Below are 18,743 nucleotides of genomic sequence, written 5' to 3'. Positions count from 1 at the left end.
ATAATCAAACTACTCTAGATCAGAGTAGTTCTAGAGTCAATCCGAACACTTAACAGAAAAGATATTTTATATATCAGGTCAGCTTACAATGGTCCAATAAGATAACATTAGACACTAGACTTAATATTCATAAAATCTTAAATGTTCAGATTTCCTCAAAGTGTGAACATCTTACAAGCACACAAATATAATTAGGCGCAGTTTCACAGCTGGGTTGTGTTCCAAGACTGTTATGAATCAGAGTGGCAATTGGTGATGATTTATTCAGGAGGAAGCTTGGAATCCTAGCCGTGCCTGCTGATGAGAAATGGAAGGCAGTGTTTGAAGAATGCTGGCACCAGCTGGGTTGTGAGAATCCAGGCCAGGGAGACAGATGGAAGGCATGGGACAGCATTGCTGTGGCTCTGACCACCAACCGACGTCAACACAAAGACAGGTTAGTGTAGTCACCAGGATGAAGAAATTTATTTAAAAAAAACCTGAGATCACAGCAAGGGAAGACTAGGAAAATTTCTTTGAGATTTCTGTAGTTAGTGAAAATTTCAGAAGTGCATTGTTTAACTTTACCTCATAATGCAAAATCTTTTTCAGAACAGATCAGCTGGTAGGAGTTAGCTTGGATCATTACAGATGGTATTTTATACATATTGTGCAATATATGTGTGAGGGAGTACAGGTGTCAGAGTGCAGGGCAACTGCACCTGTATTCTCTCCCTCTCATCCATCAATGGTACCCACTTGTAACCTTCCAGCTCCCCAGTCATCACCTCTCTTGGGTGGAGACACATGTCTGTCTCCCTCCTGACTGAGGGGTTTTCAGGCTGCACAGTTCCCTGCCTTTACTGAGTACCCCAGCAAGTCAGACTACCTAATTAGGCCTTCTTTGTTTTTCTCTTCAGAGGCTATAAACAGCATAATTGCCCATAGGTATAAGTTAGCTATACAGCAAACTTATTTCTAAGCAAACATATTTATTCTTAAAGTGAAAGCATTACAAAGAAAATATTAAACAACAACAACAACAACAAAAGAACCTACCTACATGCTAGTATGCTTACCAGAGATTACCCTAGCTCTAACAAGGGCTCTGGCAGTGGCAGGTGATCAGCCCTTCAAACCCCGCGAAGGAGTCACAAGTTCATAACAGCTGTTAGCTCAGAAGAAACATATCTATGAATCTGAGTCTTTCCTTTTTATAGTTTGGGTCTTTGATCTGCAGAGACCCTGAATAGGTAATCAGCCAGACAATGGGTTTCTCTTCAAGGTGTAGCTTCAAAAGGAGGGTGTGGAGGTAGGGAATTGCATCCTTCTCATCCAAGTATTTCCTAGGGGTACCCATTCAACTAAAGTTGTCTTGTCTGATTCATTTTTAAGAGTCCTTTGAAGCTCATAACACCTCCCAGAGTTTACATTAGTCATATCTCCCCCCACACTAATACATAAACATTTACATAAGTGTATCTATCTTAAGTTATTTTAAATAATGTTTAGAAACAGTCATGATCTAAATCTGTTCTGAAGTATATTAAAATATACAGTGAAGTAAAAACTCTGTAATAGGATTTAGTTAGTACAGAACAAATCCAACTTTTATGATTCTCAGAATGATTCATAATGTATTTGAAAAGTTCAAATAAGAAATAAAAGCGGAGGAGGAGAGACACTGAGGTAGAAGCTAGGGAGAAGAGATGAAACTTGGAAATCACTAATAAAGAAAATGGGTACAGAAAGGCTGTAAAGAGCTTCAGGGAAGGATCTTTAACCAAGAGTGTCAATTGTGCAAAGGAAAAGAGGAAGTTGGCATTAGATGAAGGTAGGAGAGATCCATGAGACAGCTGGAGCAAATCTATCCAGGGTTTTTCAAACAAATAGCCATTTTGAACATGATACTGAAATCAGTGTTCAACTCCATGGATTTTTCTACCAAAGAGAGAGGGGGGGGGGGTCCCTTTTGTTTCACAGACATGACAAGGTGGGCAGCAGCATTCTGCACATTCTAGATTCTGTAGAGGTGAGATTTTGGGAGACCACAGAGAAACAAATTGCAGTAGCAGAGTTGAGAGAAGATGAAAGTATGGATGAGGACATCAGCGGAGGTGAAGTTGGGGCAATATTGTTGAAGTGGTGATAGACACATTTGCAGGTATAGATGCAGGAGGAGCAAGGAAGTTCAGCATGAACAACAGTGTCAACATTAAGAGGTTTGAGAAGGGAAAAGTTTCCTAATACACCATTTATCCTCCCACCTCACTTTAAAAAATATTATTCATATATTTTTAGACTCTAAAATCTGATTAAATATATGCACATATACTGTGCATATTTCATGTATAATCCATACAATATCTCTGTCCTTGTATCTCTACAGCCCAGAACTATTGAGTCGTTCACACACTCAGACACTGGAGAGTTTAGAATTCATTCCACAACATGTTGGTGCCTTCACACTAGAGAAATATGAAAATATCAAGAAATATTTAATAAAGGTATCGTGAGCATCATCTAATATTGCTGGCTGTTGTCTATAAAGCATGATTTCAGGTGTCATAACTTGCTCATCGCCACTTAAATTATCCAGCTGATTTCAGTCAGCTGTACAGTGTCTGTTACTTTCTGTACTTGCACATTTAGGGTCCTAGTTAAGTTCTGCTCTCTCAAGTAATTGCCAAATCCACCTAACCAACCAATTAATAAGAAAAAAATACATGGGTGCTGCTTTCTCTAAAGCCTCAGCCCTCATGGTCACTTCTCTGGTAATACCAATCTGCTCGTTTAGTCTGTTCCTTGTTTCTTATGTTTCATCACACTAAAAAGTGCTGGGTCCCAATAGAACATTCTGTGGAATTTTGACGTGCTTGTGAGGTTACTGGAATATTTTGTGGGTTTTCTGTGTAACTGCATAGATGATTTGCTGAATTACCTGAGGCAGCTGTAGTGTGAATTCTTACATAATAGAGAAGTTTGCTACTTTTCAGCTTAGTGTAAACTTTACAGTCAAAATAAAGTTTTTTGACTATTTCTGAAATTAGTTTTATATGTGTAGTATGTTGTATGTGTAGTTGATATGCATGTATAACACTTTTTAAAAGGTTAAATTATTGAACCTTGAGTAGTTGAACTGAGACTCCTGCTTGTGTCTCTTGTACTCAAGTTACTTTTTATTCACGAGAGATAACATTTCTGTCTCTTGGATCTGTCTCTTACTGCTGCATAGCTGGTGACTCTCTGATTAATACCTCTCCACTCAGGCCTGTGACACCCCTCTCCACCCTCTGGGGAGGCTTGTGGAGACACTAGTAGCTGTGTACAGAATGACCTATGTTGGAGTGGGAGCCAATCGGCGGTTACTACAGGAGGCAGTAAGAGAAATTAAATCCTACCTCAAACGCATCTTCCAGTTGATTAGGTAAGAAGCATCACGTTTTAAGTCAGATTGCTGCTGGATGTACTGAAAAACATTTCATTCTCCTAATTTGGCTCTGTGTGCCAGCATTCCCTCAATCCTCTTAAATTTGAAGAGAGTCATGATAGGATTCTGTGCTTAGCTGATGTGATGAATCTGGACAGAAAACCCTTTCCCCCTGAAGGCTCTGTCCACAGTGAAACCCATTAAGGCTCTGTCCACAGTGGAAGGCATTCTTCAATATGGTTGTTTCTAGCTGGGCTCTAAGGGCTTGTCCACATAGTGCATTAGTCTGCACTAGATAGAGGAGGGAGTGTAAATTCTAGTGCGCAGTAGCATGTTGTGCACTAACTGGCCTGTTGCAAAGAGTGCTACAGTAATGCAGATTTGTAGTGCATGCCAGCCCAGTTAGTACACAACACACACTAGCACACACTAGAATTTATGCCTGCCTAGTGTGGACTAGTGCATCATGTAGACAAGCCCTAATGTCTGTTTCCAAACCAGTGTATACAGGGGATGTTTGAGGGGATGGTATTAGAGCAGTATATAAACCAAGCTCAGAGACACAGCACAGGGTTCACAAGAGTGTATTCAGTAAGAATTCTTGGTGGTAATCTCCATTCACACTAAAGTGAAGAGCTATGCTTAGATTCTTGCCAGCTGCTATAGTTGTAGTACAGGAAGTTATTCTCCAAGCTGTCTATTATTCTACTATGGATATCGGCACTGTTAGTGTAGATGTAGTTGTTAATATAGTTAAGGTTTGTGCAAAGCTGCATGTTTTAGTTTAATTTTGACAAGGAAAACATTACACCCACATACACTGAGACTTTTAACTAAACCTTATGGTTACACATGTAGACACGTACGGTGAACCCCAGTATAAGCTTTTTTAAGAACATGTATTTTAAATAAATCGGTAAATATGAATAAGAAAACTGTAGAATATTCAAACACATTAAGTTTTCTCCTCTTCCCCTCCCCCCCAATCCAAACAGTAGTTGCATTCTCTGTAAATCTTCTGACACTGTGCTACTCTATCCAGGTCGGTAGTTGATGACCATTTTGATTATTAAATAGTAAGGAAAGGATGAACTGTAAAATAAGGATATGGGGGACAAAAATCTTAAATTAGGAAAACCATTCTCTCTCAACTCGCAGTATGCCCTAATTCAGTCTCCGTGCTATATTGCATAATTCCGTACTTGTTTTCTGTCTCTCCAAATTTTCCAGGAATCTGATTGTTATTGAGCACTCTTGTGAGGTTACATGATGTCAGTAGTTTATAGTTTCTTAAAATTACTGGTCCCAAATGTAGCTTAATGAGATTGTCGTGTCTTTAAGACACGATCTTGCCTGAGTAGTTAGCTAATGAAGAGAGGAGCCAGATGAAAAAGGAGCTGAGGAAAAATAACCTAATTAATGTGTATCAAGCTGTTTCTGTTTGTGTCATAAGCTTAAGTAATTGGATATGGCTTTGCTGCCAGGCTCACCCAGGAGAAATCACCATGTGCAACTTATGTGTTAGAAGAATGTCTCTCAAATAAATTCCTCTGCTTTCCCTTAGAAGTATGCATATATATTAGCTATTTATGGACTCTTCTAATAAATCAAGTGATGCAATTATGTATTTTATTTTTGAGGTTCTTGTTTCCTGATCTTCCTGAAGAGGGCAGCACAATTCCACTGTTGGTGACTGAGACAAAGAGAAGGAAGTCCTTCTGTAGTGGGAAAATGGACTCCAGATCAGAATCTCCTGAACCCGGGTGTGTAGGGGAAAAATGATCTCCAATAAACTAGTCAGTTCATAAACTAGTACCCAATTCAAAAAGCAATCCTTTCTTAGGAAAGCATTTAAGTATATGCTTAAGTGCTGTCCTGAACTGGGACCTTAGATTTGTACCTATGTTAAATATTTTTCCTTTGGAAAATGTATCTAGTACCGAGGGAGGAAAATAGTTTTTGGCTCTGAGGACAGATTGTCATAAGCAAACATCCATGTGAATTCACAACAAATATTTCATTCTGAGTGGCCTAAAGTAGAGACTAAATGCAAATACCATACTTGAATGGCTGGGAGATGAGTGTTACATTATGTTTCAAATTTTACATACGAGTTTTGAATTAGAATTGCAGGAACTGCATGCAGTTCTGATCGTCCCATCTCAAAAAAGATATATTCGAATTGGGAAAGGTACAGAGAGAGGCAACAAAAATGATGAGGGGTATGGAACCACTTCCGTATGAGGAGAGATTAAAAACAGTGGCACTGCTCAGCTTGGAAGAGACGACTGGGGGTGGGGAGTATGACAGGTCTATAAAGTCATGAATGGTGTGGAGAAAGTGAATGAGGAAGTGTTATTTACCTCTTCACATAAAACACAACGCAGGAGCACCTTATGAAATCAATAGGTGGCAGGTTTAAAACTAACATAAGGAAGTATTTCTTCACACAACGTACAGTCAACCTGTGCAACTGATTGCCGGGGATGTTGTGGAGGCCAAAAGTATAACTGAGCTCAAAAAAGTATCAGATAAGTTCATGGCTATAGGTCCATCAATGGCTATTAGCCAAGATGCTCAGGATCATAACCTCATGCTCTAGGTGTCCCTAAACCTCTGACTGCCAGAAGCTGGGACTGGATGACAGAATGGATCCCTTGACACATTGCCCTGTTCTGTTCATTCACTCTGAAGCATCTGGCACCGCCCACTGCCGGAAGACAGGATACTGGACTAGATGGACCATTGGTCTGACCCAGTGTGGCTGTTCTTATGGTCTTGTGTAGGAAAGCCTACTTGGTACTCATTTGGTTCTACAGCATTGTACCTGGACTGTGTTGTTAAATAAAGGATCTTACTCATAATTATAACTTTAGCACAAGTGTTAACTCCTTAACCTGCACCCTCTTCTTATCCTTCTCCCCTACTGAACATACCCTGAAATGGCGTTGTATATGTTCTAATTGTTTGGCTCAATTCATTTTCTATAAATGTTTTTTTTCTTTTCTCCCCCCTCCCCCCCCCCCCCTTTTTTTTTTTTTTTCTTTTCTGCTTTTTTCAGTTATGTGGTAACCAGTTCTGGGCTGCTGCTTCCTGTGTTGTTACCACGACTCTACCCTCCTTTGTTTATGTTATATGCCTTAGACAATGAACGCGAGGAGGATATTTACTGGGAATGTGTTCTCCGTCTAAACAAACAGTCAGATACAGCTCTTCTGAGCTTTCTCGGAGTTCAGCTGTGAGTATGCTGTTAAAAGTAATGGCTTTAACACTAAAACAAAACTGATATTTGGAAAACCATGGCCAAGTGAAGGCACTGTACCAAAAAACTTTCTATGGCAGTGGTTCTCGACCTATTTATCATTGTGGGCCCCACAGACCCGTATATTCAGTGCCTCCCGCCCAGAGACCCCTCCACAGAGTGGAGCCCTGGGTGGAGGGCCAGGTGGCAGCCCCGACCCTGGACCCAGCTGTGGGGCCGGGCAGCAGCCTGGACCCTGACCCCACAGGGCCGTCCGGCAATCCCGAGACAACCCCAACCCTGGACCCCGACTCTGTGGGGCTAGTGTGAGGCTGGGCGGCAGCCCTGGACCCCCACCCTGTGGGGCCGGCGACCCCAACCCGGCCGGGAACATGGACCCCGTGCGGCCCGGCAGCCATTAACTGTGGCCCACCTGTGTGCTGACTGCTAATTGGGCCGCAGGTTGAACTGTCCTGTGCTCTATTAATCTGTCACGGGCTGTTCTAGATTTCCTTTTCTTTGACTATCAGAACATCTGTATGTAACTGTATCTTTGCGGTAAGTAGTATGTGAGTGGGCTGATCACACAAATGCTCATTTTAAACTAATATGGTACTTGGTGATAGGAAAAGAAGTAGCCTGATAACTAAGTTTTTATTTATTTATTTATTTTATTTATAAAAAATTATAATTTGCTTAAATGGCATGGCAGTTCTTTAAGAACTGGAGGGTAGTGTTCCAAATTCTAGTATTTTCAACTATTTCTGCTAAGTGTAGGTAATCATGTGGTGGGGGGAGGAAATTAGAAAAATCTTGAGGGTCCCTTTCTGTGCATCAAGCAAAAGATAAGTTAAAATCACTTTTTAAAAATAGTAACTCATTCTATTAATTGAATACATGTGGTTTCTTACAGCAAATTTTGGCCAGTGACTGTGTCCATCCTTGGAGAAAGTAAAAAGGTATATCCACTTTTTAATGGAACAGAGGAATATGTGAGCTCACACACTTGGCAACATATTTCCTTTGTGCTTACATCTTTTGTATGTATTTTAAAGCTACTTTAGATGTCCTTACTGTAAGCAGCTGTCACTTCAGAAGTGCAGCTCTATCCAGAATTTCATTATTCCATATATTAGAGAATGCATAATTCTGAGAACTTGTAATATTTTAAAAGAAGCCAGCATCAGTTTTGTTTGGTCCACGGTTGTGAAAGAGGATGAGGTTAGAAACATCTCTTACCACGGATAACCTGTAAATTGCGTTTGATAAAGACTTTTTTAAAAATAGGGTAATATCTACAATAAAAGTGGTAGTCATCACCAAAAAAGACATTATTAATAAGGATGATAAAGAAACAGATTATACATTTATACATTATACAATTAGGAGCAATAGCCCACTTTACAGTAGCCAGTTTCTATTTCCCACTAATGGTAGTTTAACAATCAGAAGTCTCTTACTAGTTAACCTAAATATTTTGTTTAAGTATATGGCTAGATTTATGCTGTAGATGGAAATCTTAATCAAAAACTTAAATTCAGTTTTCCATAGAGATACAGAGCCTTTCCGTTTTAGGTCATTACTTTGGTCAGCACAGGTCAGTAGTGACCAGATTTCTTTCCCATCAGATGGTTACTGTTATGTGAGACTATTTTGGTGGTCTCTTTCCAATTCCTTTTAGACAATGTCACCATCACAAACATTTTCAATATAATTCATTCTAATTGGCCTCCTGGTTGGCATCATGAGGAGTGAGGCAAAGGACTGAATCAAAAAAGAGACTGAATTTCTCTTCCTCTAGACTTGGTCCTTCCAGGTTAGAGTTGAGATCTATTGGTGGGGCAATATGAGGAAACCTACGTAAACAATGCCCAGACAGATAACAGTTTTGTTGACAGAGGACTTCAGTTTCTTAAGTCAATCCAGCATCTTTTATGAGCCCCAAAATCACTTTATAAAAATATACTTTTATTTTACTGCATTTTTCTCACTCCTATTTAATAACAGTTGCATAGCTAACTTTGCAATAGCCATGTTCGCTTTCTTGTGAGCTGTCAGAGGTATTTACTAGAAAGATTGTGATTTTCTTCTGATTTCCTAGGTGATACCAAACACAAAAGATGTCTGCTTTGCCTCAGCAGTTGAATGTTTACAACAGATCAGGTAATCCTTGGACTTTATTCTTCTTCCCTCCCTTCCCCCCCAAAAAACAACAACAGTTTTAAAAGCGCTGGTGTGAACAGCACTCTGTCGGCAGGAGCATTTTTCTGCCAACAAAGCTGCTGCCGCTTGTTGGCGTTGGAAGTCTTTTTTGTCAGCGGGAGAGCTCTCTCCTGCCGACAATCAGCAGCTACACTGCATGCCTTTTAGCGGCACGGCTGAAGCGGCACCGCTGTGTCGCTAAAAGGTGGGTAGTGTAGGCAAAGCCTTAATTTAGTTATTAGATTGTGGTCTTCAGTTTGCCTCAGGATGTTGTTGCCATTCATATTGTAACAAGGAGCCTTGAAAGACTTTTCTGTCTTTCTGCCAAAAATGTTAGTAACTCTTCACAGTGAGGAGGTGGGTGAGCCCTTTTGTGTGGGGGCAGTTGGTATCTTCTAGGCAGGTCTTTATAAGCTACCTTGACAAACAAAAGGGAGAAGATACTTAATTAATTGTGCACGTGCATTTTTTTAAGCAGTCAGGACAAAATGGCTTATTTATGGAAGTCTTTTCCAGCCATTAGCTGTGAAAACTATCTCAGTTGCTGGTCTTCTCATTTTAAAAATGTTTGAGTGGCTGTAATGAAGAAAGTCCTTTTAAAAAAGCAAGTACTGATTTTAAAATAACATTATTTTATGTTCAGTAATATCTCTTGATCTGGTTCACTTGCAACTCAGTATGCTGTGCAGCTGGTACAGTAACTCCTCACTTAAGGTCGTCCCACTTAACATTGTTTCGTTGCTGATCAGTTAGGGAGCATACTCATTTAAAGTTGTGCAATGCTCCTCTCTTACGTTGTTTGGCTGCCTGCTTTCTCCACAGCTGGCAGCCTCTCTACGGCCCCCTCCCCTCCCACCCGTCGGCAGACTCTGAGGATCAGCGCCTTCCCCTTCCTCTCCCTGCCTTCTGCCAGCGGCAATCAGCTGGCTTGCAGCATTTTGGAGGGAGGGGGGAGGAGCGAGGACTTGGTGCGCAGGCTCCTCTTCCCTCCCCTGCCTCCCGAACGTGGCAAGCCAGCTGATTGCCCTGGGCAGAAGGGAGGGGGGAGGCGTGAGGACTCGGCGCACCTTCCCCCTCCCTCCCCTACTCGGCAATCAGCTGGCTTGGGGCGTTTAGAAGGGAGGGGAAGGAGGGGGAGGAGCCAGGACTCAGCGAGCGAAGTAAAGGGGGAGGAGGTTGGGGGGGGGGAGAAGAGGCGGGTCAAGGGTGGGGACTTGGGGGAAGGAGTGGAGTGGACTGGCTGAAGGCTGAACCCCCCCCCCCCCCCCACCTCTGGTGCTTGCAGAGAGGGGAAGCTGCCCTGGAACCTACCCCCCCCCCCCCCCAATTTACATTAATTCCTATGGGGAAATTGGATTCGCTTAACATCGTTTCACTTAGTCGCATTTTTCAGGACCATAACTACAACAATAAGTGAGGAGTTACTGTATAGGCTTAGAAATGGGCAGCTTTTTGTGGCTGTGATGCAAATGTGATCAGTGGCTATTTTGAAGAGTTCTGTCTTTCTAGAAAAGACACAAATGAACAAACTGTTTATTTTATTAAGATAAGATGATTTGCAACTCTTCATTGTAATCCTGATGGCTTCCTTTCCCAATAGTACAACCTTTACCCCATCCGACAAGCTGAAGGTGATCCAGCAGACTTTTGAGGAGATCTCTCAAAGTGTGCTTGAGACTCTTCAGGAAGACTTCTTGTGGTCAATGGATGACTTATTTCCTGTTTTTCTCTATGTGGTGCTACGAGCCAGGTGAGTGGGTTTTTAAAGTATGTAATAAAACCCACAGACAAACTAAAATTGTTTCCTGAATGGGGATGATTTATTAAAGTTGAAACAGAACTTTATTCAGTACAGGTGGAGGGTCTTAAGGGTAGTCTGTTAGTGCAGGTAGAGCTGTAGCAACTCTAACTAGTTCAGCTAAAACAGTTCAGCCATTTCTGAGGAAAAGGCTGGAAAAAACATTTTGCCCATTTTAAAAAAGATTCTTAAAGTATAAAAGGCTAGGAAAAAATATAATAGTGTCTTTTCCTCACGTGACAGGATAAGGAATCTGGGGTCTGAGGTGCACTTGATTGAGGACCTGATGGATCCGTATCTCCAGCATGGGGAACAAGGCATCATGTTCACTACTCTGAAAGTGAGTATGAAATTTACATATCAACTGTCTAAAATTCCTGTTGCCTTTCTCTGGCAGCTAATATTCTTTGGCTTTAGTTGTGGCCATTGCCATAGGAAGGGTACAATTTAAATTTCAATGAAAGTTAGTAACAAATTCTTGCAACCACTTCTAGCACCACCCACTGATAAAATTTCAAGGTAACAAAGCCCTGTTAATGCTGGTTATTAATAAAACGGCATGTATATGTACAAAATCACTTTGTGTTGCTCAGACTTAAATTTAATGTGCTGGTTCTGATCCCTCTGTCACCAAAAAAATCAAATTCTTGGTATAAAGAGACTTGAACATGCAGCTCCTGTGATTACTGAGCTCTCTAGTGTATGGTAACATTTGATGTTCTGTTCTAGTGTGCAAGGGTTCCAGTGTGGAAGTTGGAAGTGGGATTGCTTTTATGTCCTGGTGCGGCAAAGAGGGGAGGTGAATGTTGCTCTTAAAATTCTAGGTGAAATATCAAAATCTAATTTTTGTTAAATTAGTAACAACACAATCTGTCTGGATCTTCTTCAAGATGTGTTGTTCATGTCGATTCCATTCTAGGTGTCCGCATGTTCACGTGCGCGGTCATCGGAGCTTTTTGCCTTTGTGGTATCCGTAGGGTCAGCTATGGCGCTCCCTTGAGTGCCGCGCTCATACATCGGTGTATATCAGGCGCCGCCGTCCCTACACCCTCTGTTCCTTCTTACTGCCCATGGTGGTTAGTTGGAGTGCCTTTCCTTGCATAGCAAGGGCTAGCGGTTTCTCCTCTTCTGACTTTGAGTCTTAGTGCCTTGTAAATAGCTGTTTATAATAGTTAGTGTTAAGTATTTAAGTGTAGTTAGAAGTTAGAGTCCAATCAGGGTCTTTGCCCGAGGTGGGGCATGCCCTGGTCCCCAGGGTTTAAGCCCTGCACGGACTTTTAACAGGCCTATGCCAGTGAGTGACCCCCACAGCAGCTGCCCCAAGTGCTTGGGGAATCACATGTAAAGGATAAGTGTCATATTTGCAAAAACTTTGAACCCAAGAGCGTGATATTCGTTTGAGGGCTCTCCTCCATGGAGGCTGCCCTCCGACCGGCTTCCGAGCTGTCCTGGCCAGACTTCACCCCTGGTACCTCGGCCTCGATGCGCAGTGCACCCCCGGCACTGGGCTCCACCCTGCACCACTCCCCGGCACCAGTGCCCAAAAAAACCAGATGAAGCATGGCTCCCCAGCACCGAGCAAGAAAGGCCATGGGGCATCAGGCAAAGGACTCAGTTTGGGCCACCCAGCCACTCCGGAGTCTGGTGGATTTGCCTCCCCAGTCGGGAACGTTAGCTCCTTAAAGGACTCACCACCAACTTCCGGGAGAGGTTGGGGACCTAAACTTGTGACATAGATGCCTTCCCAAGCTCCCCCGGTGCCACGAGAGGAGAGGCCTCCACCCCCGCCGCTGGCCCTGCGTGTGCCACAGAAATTGGCAAAGGCTCCCTACAAGGGCAAGCCAGCCATCAAGACCCCCAAAAAGGCAGTTGAGTGCCGCCGATCCCCTGAGCCAATGCAGCACTCTGTCTCCGCGCTGCAGATCTCCAACATCACAGCCCAGATGCTCTAGGGCTTGCCCTTGATCTCCGGCACCGCTTTCGCAGTCCCCACCATCTCAACGCAGATCGCCTAGCGGGAGGCACTGGTCACTGCATCATCGGTGCCGTTCGCCCTCCTGCCAGTCTTCCTCTTAGCATAGATCTCAGTCACCCACTCCATGGGAGCACTCTCTGTCGTGATACCGGTTGCGCCGGCACCAGTCCCCCCCCAACACCAGCAACGGTCCTCCCAATCCCAAGCACAGGTTTCTGGTGGTGGCGGCCAGCAGACAATCAGAGGCGCCGACCACCCCGCCATGGGCACCAGAAAGGGATTCCTCCAGCACAGAAGGGCAGTTTAGCCCCTCATCGAGACTCCACCGGCGTGATTGGGCACCAGAGGCTGCGTCGACTTCTATGGCGCCACCTTGGCAGCATGGCCAGTGGCCAGCGCAGTGGCGATATTGGAGTGCATGGGGCATGCTGATGATGCCAGTGCACCTTTCGCACCTCTCATCTATTGCCACCTCGGAGCAACAGTTGACGGCAGGGGGCTCGGTAGGGGTAGGGGAGACAGTGTCCACCCCCAAAACCCCCTTCCCCCACTGGAGATGATGCCCCAGGGTCACCCCTGGTGGTACAGTAATCCTCCTCTGGATGGAGTGACCATGGGTGGTCGTGGGACCCTCGAGGGCCAGCCCACCAAACGATTTTAAAGAACACCAGGCCCTGCTTCGACAAGTGGCCGAGAACTTGGGCCTAGAAGTGGAGGAGATGGCTGAGTAGGCAGACACCTTGTTTAATGTGCTCTTGGCCTCTACCCCTGCCCGTGTTGCACTACCAGTGCATGATGGGGTCCTGAAAATCCCGCAGGCCCTTTGGCAAACCCCATCGTCCATCTCTCCCACTTCCAAAAGGCCCGAAAAGAAGCCCTTTTTCTGGCCAAAGGGTTCGAGTACCTATATACCCACCTGCGTCCGAACTTGCTGGTTTGTTTCTGCGGCTAACAAGGAGGACCAGCAGGGGCACACCAGTTCAACTCCTAAAAATAAGGAGGTCAAAAGACTGGACCTTTTGGGTGGGAAAACTATTTGACAGCTAGCCTGCAATTCTGGGTAAGTGAACCACCAGGCTCTCTTGGGCAGGTATAAGTTTTTAGTTTTTAAGGAGTCCCTCCCCCAAGATTTGGCCCAGGAATTCTGCACCCAGTGGTGGAGGAGCGTACCACAGCAGGGAGGTGTTCTCTTCAAATGGCATAGGACCTAAGTTCCCTCTAAGCTGCGCAGCAGCCTATTAAGTGCTGCACAGGCACTCAGGACTGCGGCAGGGAGAGATTCCTCTTGCACAGCCCCAACCCAGCCCTGGCACGGACCTGCTGCGGTGGGAGAGGTGACCCTCACCCGTAGCCCAGGTGCTGCTGTGGGGAGAGAGATATAGTGGGGGGGGCGGGGAGTCCTCTCTCCCTGTCGCAGCCCTGGGGCAGCCTGCACCCCAAACACCTCAACCCTCTGCTCCCCCACCTACCACATGGATTTAGTTATGTGCACCAATATGGAGGTTATGTGTCACACCACCTCCATATTAGTGCACAGAACTAAATTCATTCCACACATTGGTGGGAAAAATTTAGAGGGAACACTGCATAGGAAAGGTAGGACTCAGTGACTAGGGCAGTGGTCAGGAGGTGCAGCGATCCAGGACTTCCCATTCAATGGGATTGGACTCTTTTTGCAAAGCAGACAGATGCGAGGCTGCATGGGTTGAAGGACACTCGGGCCACCCATCACTCGCTGGGTATACCTACGCCACAGTCTGCAAAGAAGCAGTTCTGGCCTCCCCTGCTGTCAAGGCTTTGGCAGCCTCAACAGCAGTCTGCAAGGAGAAGGGGTAGAGACACGAGCTTTAGTTGCTGTCCCTCCTCCTCCTTCCAGTCACCCACAAAGCCCAGCCCGGCAAAGCATCCTGGGGGTCAGAAGTGCTCATTTTGAGGGTGTGCTTGAGAGCTATGCCTCAGTCAGCTGCCTAGATCCACGTTTTGGGGCACGTTGGACTTGATCTCCCATGTGAAGAACCACCCGCTCACCATGGCTCACACCTGCCCGCATGTACATATGGTCAGTCATGCCCGACTCCATCTCCAGACTCTGCAAGCGTGGCTGGCATCCCCAACAGGCATGACCTAGACTGGGTAGTCAGTCTGATCACATCCGGTCATCCCTGGATTGGTGGTTGGACCCCCGGTTGGTGTTGCAGGGAGTTACCTTCGCAGCCCTGGCCCTGTCACTGACCCTGGTCTCCATTGCTTCAGACCTGGTCTAGGGAGCTCACCTGGGCAAGCTCAGCACCCAGGGCCGTTGATTGCAGGATAATTTGGCCCTCCATATCAATGTCAAGGAGCTCAGAGTGGCGCACCTAGCCTGCTAGGCTTTCTTACCCCACCAGAAGGGCAAGTAGAGCAGATCTTGACGGACAATACCACCGCAATGTATTACGTCAGCAGGCTGGGCAGAGCCAGGTCGTCGGCCCTTTGCCAAGAAGCTCTCCGCCTTTTGGGACTTTTGTGTGCCGCGTGCCATTCGTCTGGTAGACGCACACCTGCCCAGGACCAGGAACATATTAGCAGATCACCTCAGCAGGATCTTCTTGTATCGCCACGAGTTGTCACGCCGTCCAGAGGTGGTCAGTATAATCTTCCAGAGGTGGGGGACTCCCCGGGTGGACCTGTTCACATCCACGCAGAACAAGAAATGCCATGTGTTCTGCTCGATCTGAGGGATGGACAGGGGTCCCTGTCAGATGTTTCTCATCCCATGGTCAGGGGCGCTAATGTATGTCTTCTGGCCAGTGTCGTTGATTCACAGGGTCCTTGTGAAGATCAAGCAGGACAGGGCGAAGGTTATCCTAATAGCCCTTGCATGGCTTCGCCAGCACTGGTTCAGCATGCTGCCGAACCTTTTGGTAGCCACCCCGCTGCAGCTGTTCCTCTGGCCAGATCTGCTGTCCCAGAACCACGGCAGCTTTCTGCACCTGAACCTGGCGGCGCTACGCTTGACTGCATGGCTAAACGCGGACGAACAGGAATGCCTGGCCTGTGTTCAGCAGGTCTTGTTGGGTAGCAGGAAACACTCCACTAGAATGGCTTTCTTGGCCAAATGGAAAAGGTTCATGTGCTGGGCCTCGGAATGGCATATCTGGGCTGAGCAGGCCTCGCTGCAGGAGGTCCTGGATTATCTTCTGTGCTTCAAATTTCAAGGTTTGTTCCTGTCATCGATCAGGGTCCACCCGGCCGCTATTGCGGCCTTCCACCCTCCGTTCCAAGGCAAGTCAGTCTTTGCTCATGATATGATAGCCCAGTTGTTGAAAGGTCTGGAGCATGTTGCTCAGGTCCATTCCATTACCCGCCCTCCTGCCCCTCTGTTGAGGTTGCGGGTAAGAAGGAACTGAGAGGGCGTAGGACTGGCGGCGCCTGATGTACCGACATATGAGTGCAGCACTCAAGGGGCGTCGCAGTCGACCCTACAGATACTGTTAAGGCAAAAATCTCCAACAACCGTGCACAGGGGCATGCCCACACATAGAATGGAATGGACATGAGCAACAAATCTCTAAGAATAACAGTGACAAAAAGGTAGGTAACTGGGGGGTTTTGCCATTGGTATGAGTATTTTCCCAAAGTTTCCAGTTGCTACCCATCTAAACAATATATGAAACAGTTATTTAGAACTGAATGGCTGTCTAAGCTAGGGCTTTTTTCTAGCTACTCCTAGGACCTTTAATTGTAATGTCTGAGTACTTCAAAAACATCTACTTGAAAGATTGTCTACACTGCAAAAAAAAAAAAAAGACCTCTGGCAGTGAGTCTCAGAGCCCAGGTCAACTGAGTCAGGCTCATGTTGCGGGGCTAAAAATAGCAGTGTAGACTTTTGGGCTGGGGCTGCAAGCCCCTCCTCCCTCTCCCAGGCTCCAGAGCCCAGGCTCCAGCCCGAGCCCAAAAGTCTACACTGCTATTTTTAGCTCTGCAGCATGAGCCTGAGTCAGTTGACCAAGGCTCTGAGACTTGCTGCCATGGGGTTTTTGCATGTAGTTACACAGGACATCTGTGACAACTTGGAACTGAACCCAAGGATCTGGAGTCCCAAACCATCCTTGCACTCCATGAGGAGCTAAACACTATTTGAACTTAAAAGCTCAACCTTCCCCCTGATACTTCATGACATCTCACAAGATTGCTGCACAGTGAATGTTGTCACTGCACAACTGATCACAGAAAGTCTAACTTCCTGGGGGGAAAAGAATAAATGTATAGATGTAGCACATTTTGTAGGTTGACTGGGGGGGAAATCATGGAAAGTAGTATTTTTAAGTTAAACTGAATTTTGTTTCAATTTAGGCTTGTTACTATCAGATTCAACATGAAAAGCTCACCTAGATCGCCTCTGCAACCTAAGTAGATGAGTATCTACTGAGTGGAGCGTCAGCAACATCCATGTTCTTCCCTAGAATGGCACTTACAACAGAGATATGTGGATATTGCTTCTGAACCGCATATAAGGATTGAAAAAACCAAGTACTGAGGCCAACTAGAGGAAATGACAGAGGCAGAAAAGTAATACTTAAACTTGGCCTGTCCAACAGTTTTCAAGAAGAGAGACTTATTTGCCGGTCTAAAGGAGGGATTGTTTATTCTTCCCAAATTAGCAGTGTTTTTAAAAGGCATGACATCGACTTGGAGCTCATATGCAAAGAGTAGTCTGGGCATATGGCTTCTTAGACAATGGGTTTCTGGTTTTCCTGAATCTACCTGCACTGACCACAGATTCCTTTAAAAGGATTACATTGCATCTCAGAACCACTCTGTCTTCCTGAATTAAGCTGCTAATTATGTTTGTCTGAAAAAGGGAAAAAGAAAAGTTGCTATGTTAGTATTTGTAATAGGCAGTTTACAGAATATCTGTCTGGAAGGGTTCTGATTGAATCGTTTGTAGCAGGATTGCTGAAAGCAGCCCTTAGTTCCTGTTATGGAGATCATCAAATTGACATGGGCTCCTTTACGTCCATAGTGGCAAGAACGTATCCTTTTTATTTAATTAACTTCATAAACAAAAAGCACTAGCAGGTTTGAATTTCATTGCGGAATTTGGTACTTTATAAGTTTTTGCAGAGCTATTAGTTTCATTGTTCCTAGCCTTGCATTCTAAGTCCCAAGGATGAACAAGGTGCAGGCTGTTTTTGGAACGGTTTTCTTGTGAAGTCTATGCTGCAGGAGAATGAGAACATGTTTTAAACTAAGTGACACTAGATTTGGATTGAGATTTTTGACTCCCTCCATTATGCTGTACTTACTTGGCAAGGGAAAACTCACTATTTATATTCTCAAAGGTATTGTAAAACAAAAACTTAATCTCAGTGTTTGGGTTTTTGTGTGTGTGCGTGTTCTCTTGTGGTTTACATTTATCTTGATTTATACAAATAATGCCAGTGAACATTTGGATACAATGGGTGCTGTTCTTTACCATGTCTGACAGAAAAGTGGGAGATATATGAAATGTTCTAATGACTTAACTTGAATTAGCATAGCAAAGGCTAAATCGGTTTTGGAAATCAGAATCATGGCTTGTGTGTTGACCCTTTAAAAAATAGAAACAAAACTGTTCATTGAAATGCTGTTGGGAGCAGTGACTGTAATGTAGCACTTTTCATAATAAAGTAAAGAGTATTTGTCTTTGAGGCTGTTTTTGTGGATGGTGTGACAAAGTTCCTCCTCTATCTTGGTGGGTCCTGCACTTATTGGCAGATTTTCTTGCCTCAGAGATTCACCATGTGGGTTGGGGAACAGCCCAGAGACCTTCCCCTCTGGAAGAACCCACAGTCCAGGTCACTTGGGCGGTTTGGGGGGAATCCGGGCCCGCCCTCTACTCTGGGTTCCAGCCCAGGGCCCTGTGGACTGCAGCTGTCTATAGTGCCTCCTGTAACAGCTGCATGACAGCTACAACTCCCCGGGCTACTTCCCCATGGCCTCCTCCAAACACCTTCCTTATTCTCACCACAGGACCTTCCTCCTGATGTCTGATAACGCTTGTGCTCCTCAGTCCTCCAGCAGCCCACCCTCTCAATCTCAGCTCCTTGTGCCTCTTGCTCCCAGCTCCTCACACTCTTGCACTACAAACTGAAGT

The 18,743-nt window shown here is 45.0% G+C and overlaps 1 protein-coding gene across 13 annotated transcripts in view; it reads left to right on the top strand.

The window, feature by feature from the left end:
• The window catches only part of ALS2 (alsin Rho guanine nucleotide exchange factor ALS2), a 198,105-nt gene extending 179,813 nt beyond the window's left edge, over positions 1-18,292 (top strand). For 10 of the 13 annotated variants that reach the window (XR_010591363.1, XR_010591361.1, XM_065560895.1 and 7 more), the window contains 10 exons: positions 269-436; positions 2,369-2,486; positions 3,249-3,406; positions 5,050-5,172; positions 6,471-6,647; positions 7,564-7,609; positions 8,752-8,813; positions 10,453-10,602; positions 10,894-10,990; positions 16,961-18,292. Coding sequence is in view for 8 of the 13 variants with exons in the window: in XM_065560895.1 (XP_065416967.1) it covers positions 269-436; positions 2,369-2,486; positions 3,249-3,406; positions 5,050-5,172; positions 6,471-6,647; positions 7,564-7,609; positions 8,752-8,813; positions 10,453-10,602; positions 10,894-10,990; positions 16,961-16,999 (1,138 nt within the window). In the remaining 5 variants the exon portion in view is untranslated. The remainder of the gene's footprint in view (positions 1-268; positions 437-2,368; positions 2,487-3,248; positions 3,407-5,049; positions 5,173-6,470; positions 6,648-7,563; positions 7,610-8,751; positions 8,814-10,452; positions 10,603-10,893; positions 10,991-16,960) is intronic. The other 3 variants (XR_010591364.1, XR_010591362.1, XR_010591360.1) reach the window with 1 other exon arrangement.
• The last annotated feature ends 451 nt before the right edge of the window (positions 18,293-18,743 follow it).

Source organism: Chrysemys picta, chromosome 11 (genome assembly GCF_011386835.1).
Source record: "Chrysemys picta bellii isolate R12L10 chromosome 11, ASM1138683v2, whole genome shotgun sequence".
Taxonomy (NCBI): Eukaryota; Metazoa; Chordata; order Testudines; family Emydidae; genus Chrysemys; species Chrysemys picta.
This window is presented reverse-complemented; position numbering and strand designations above follow the sequence as displayed.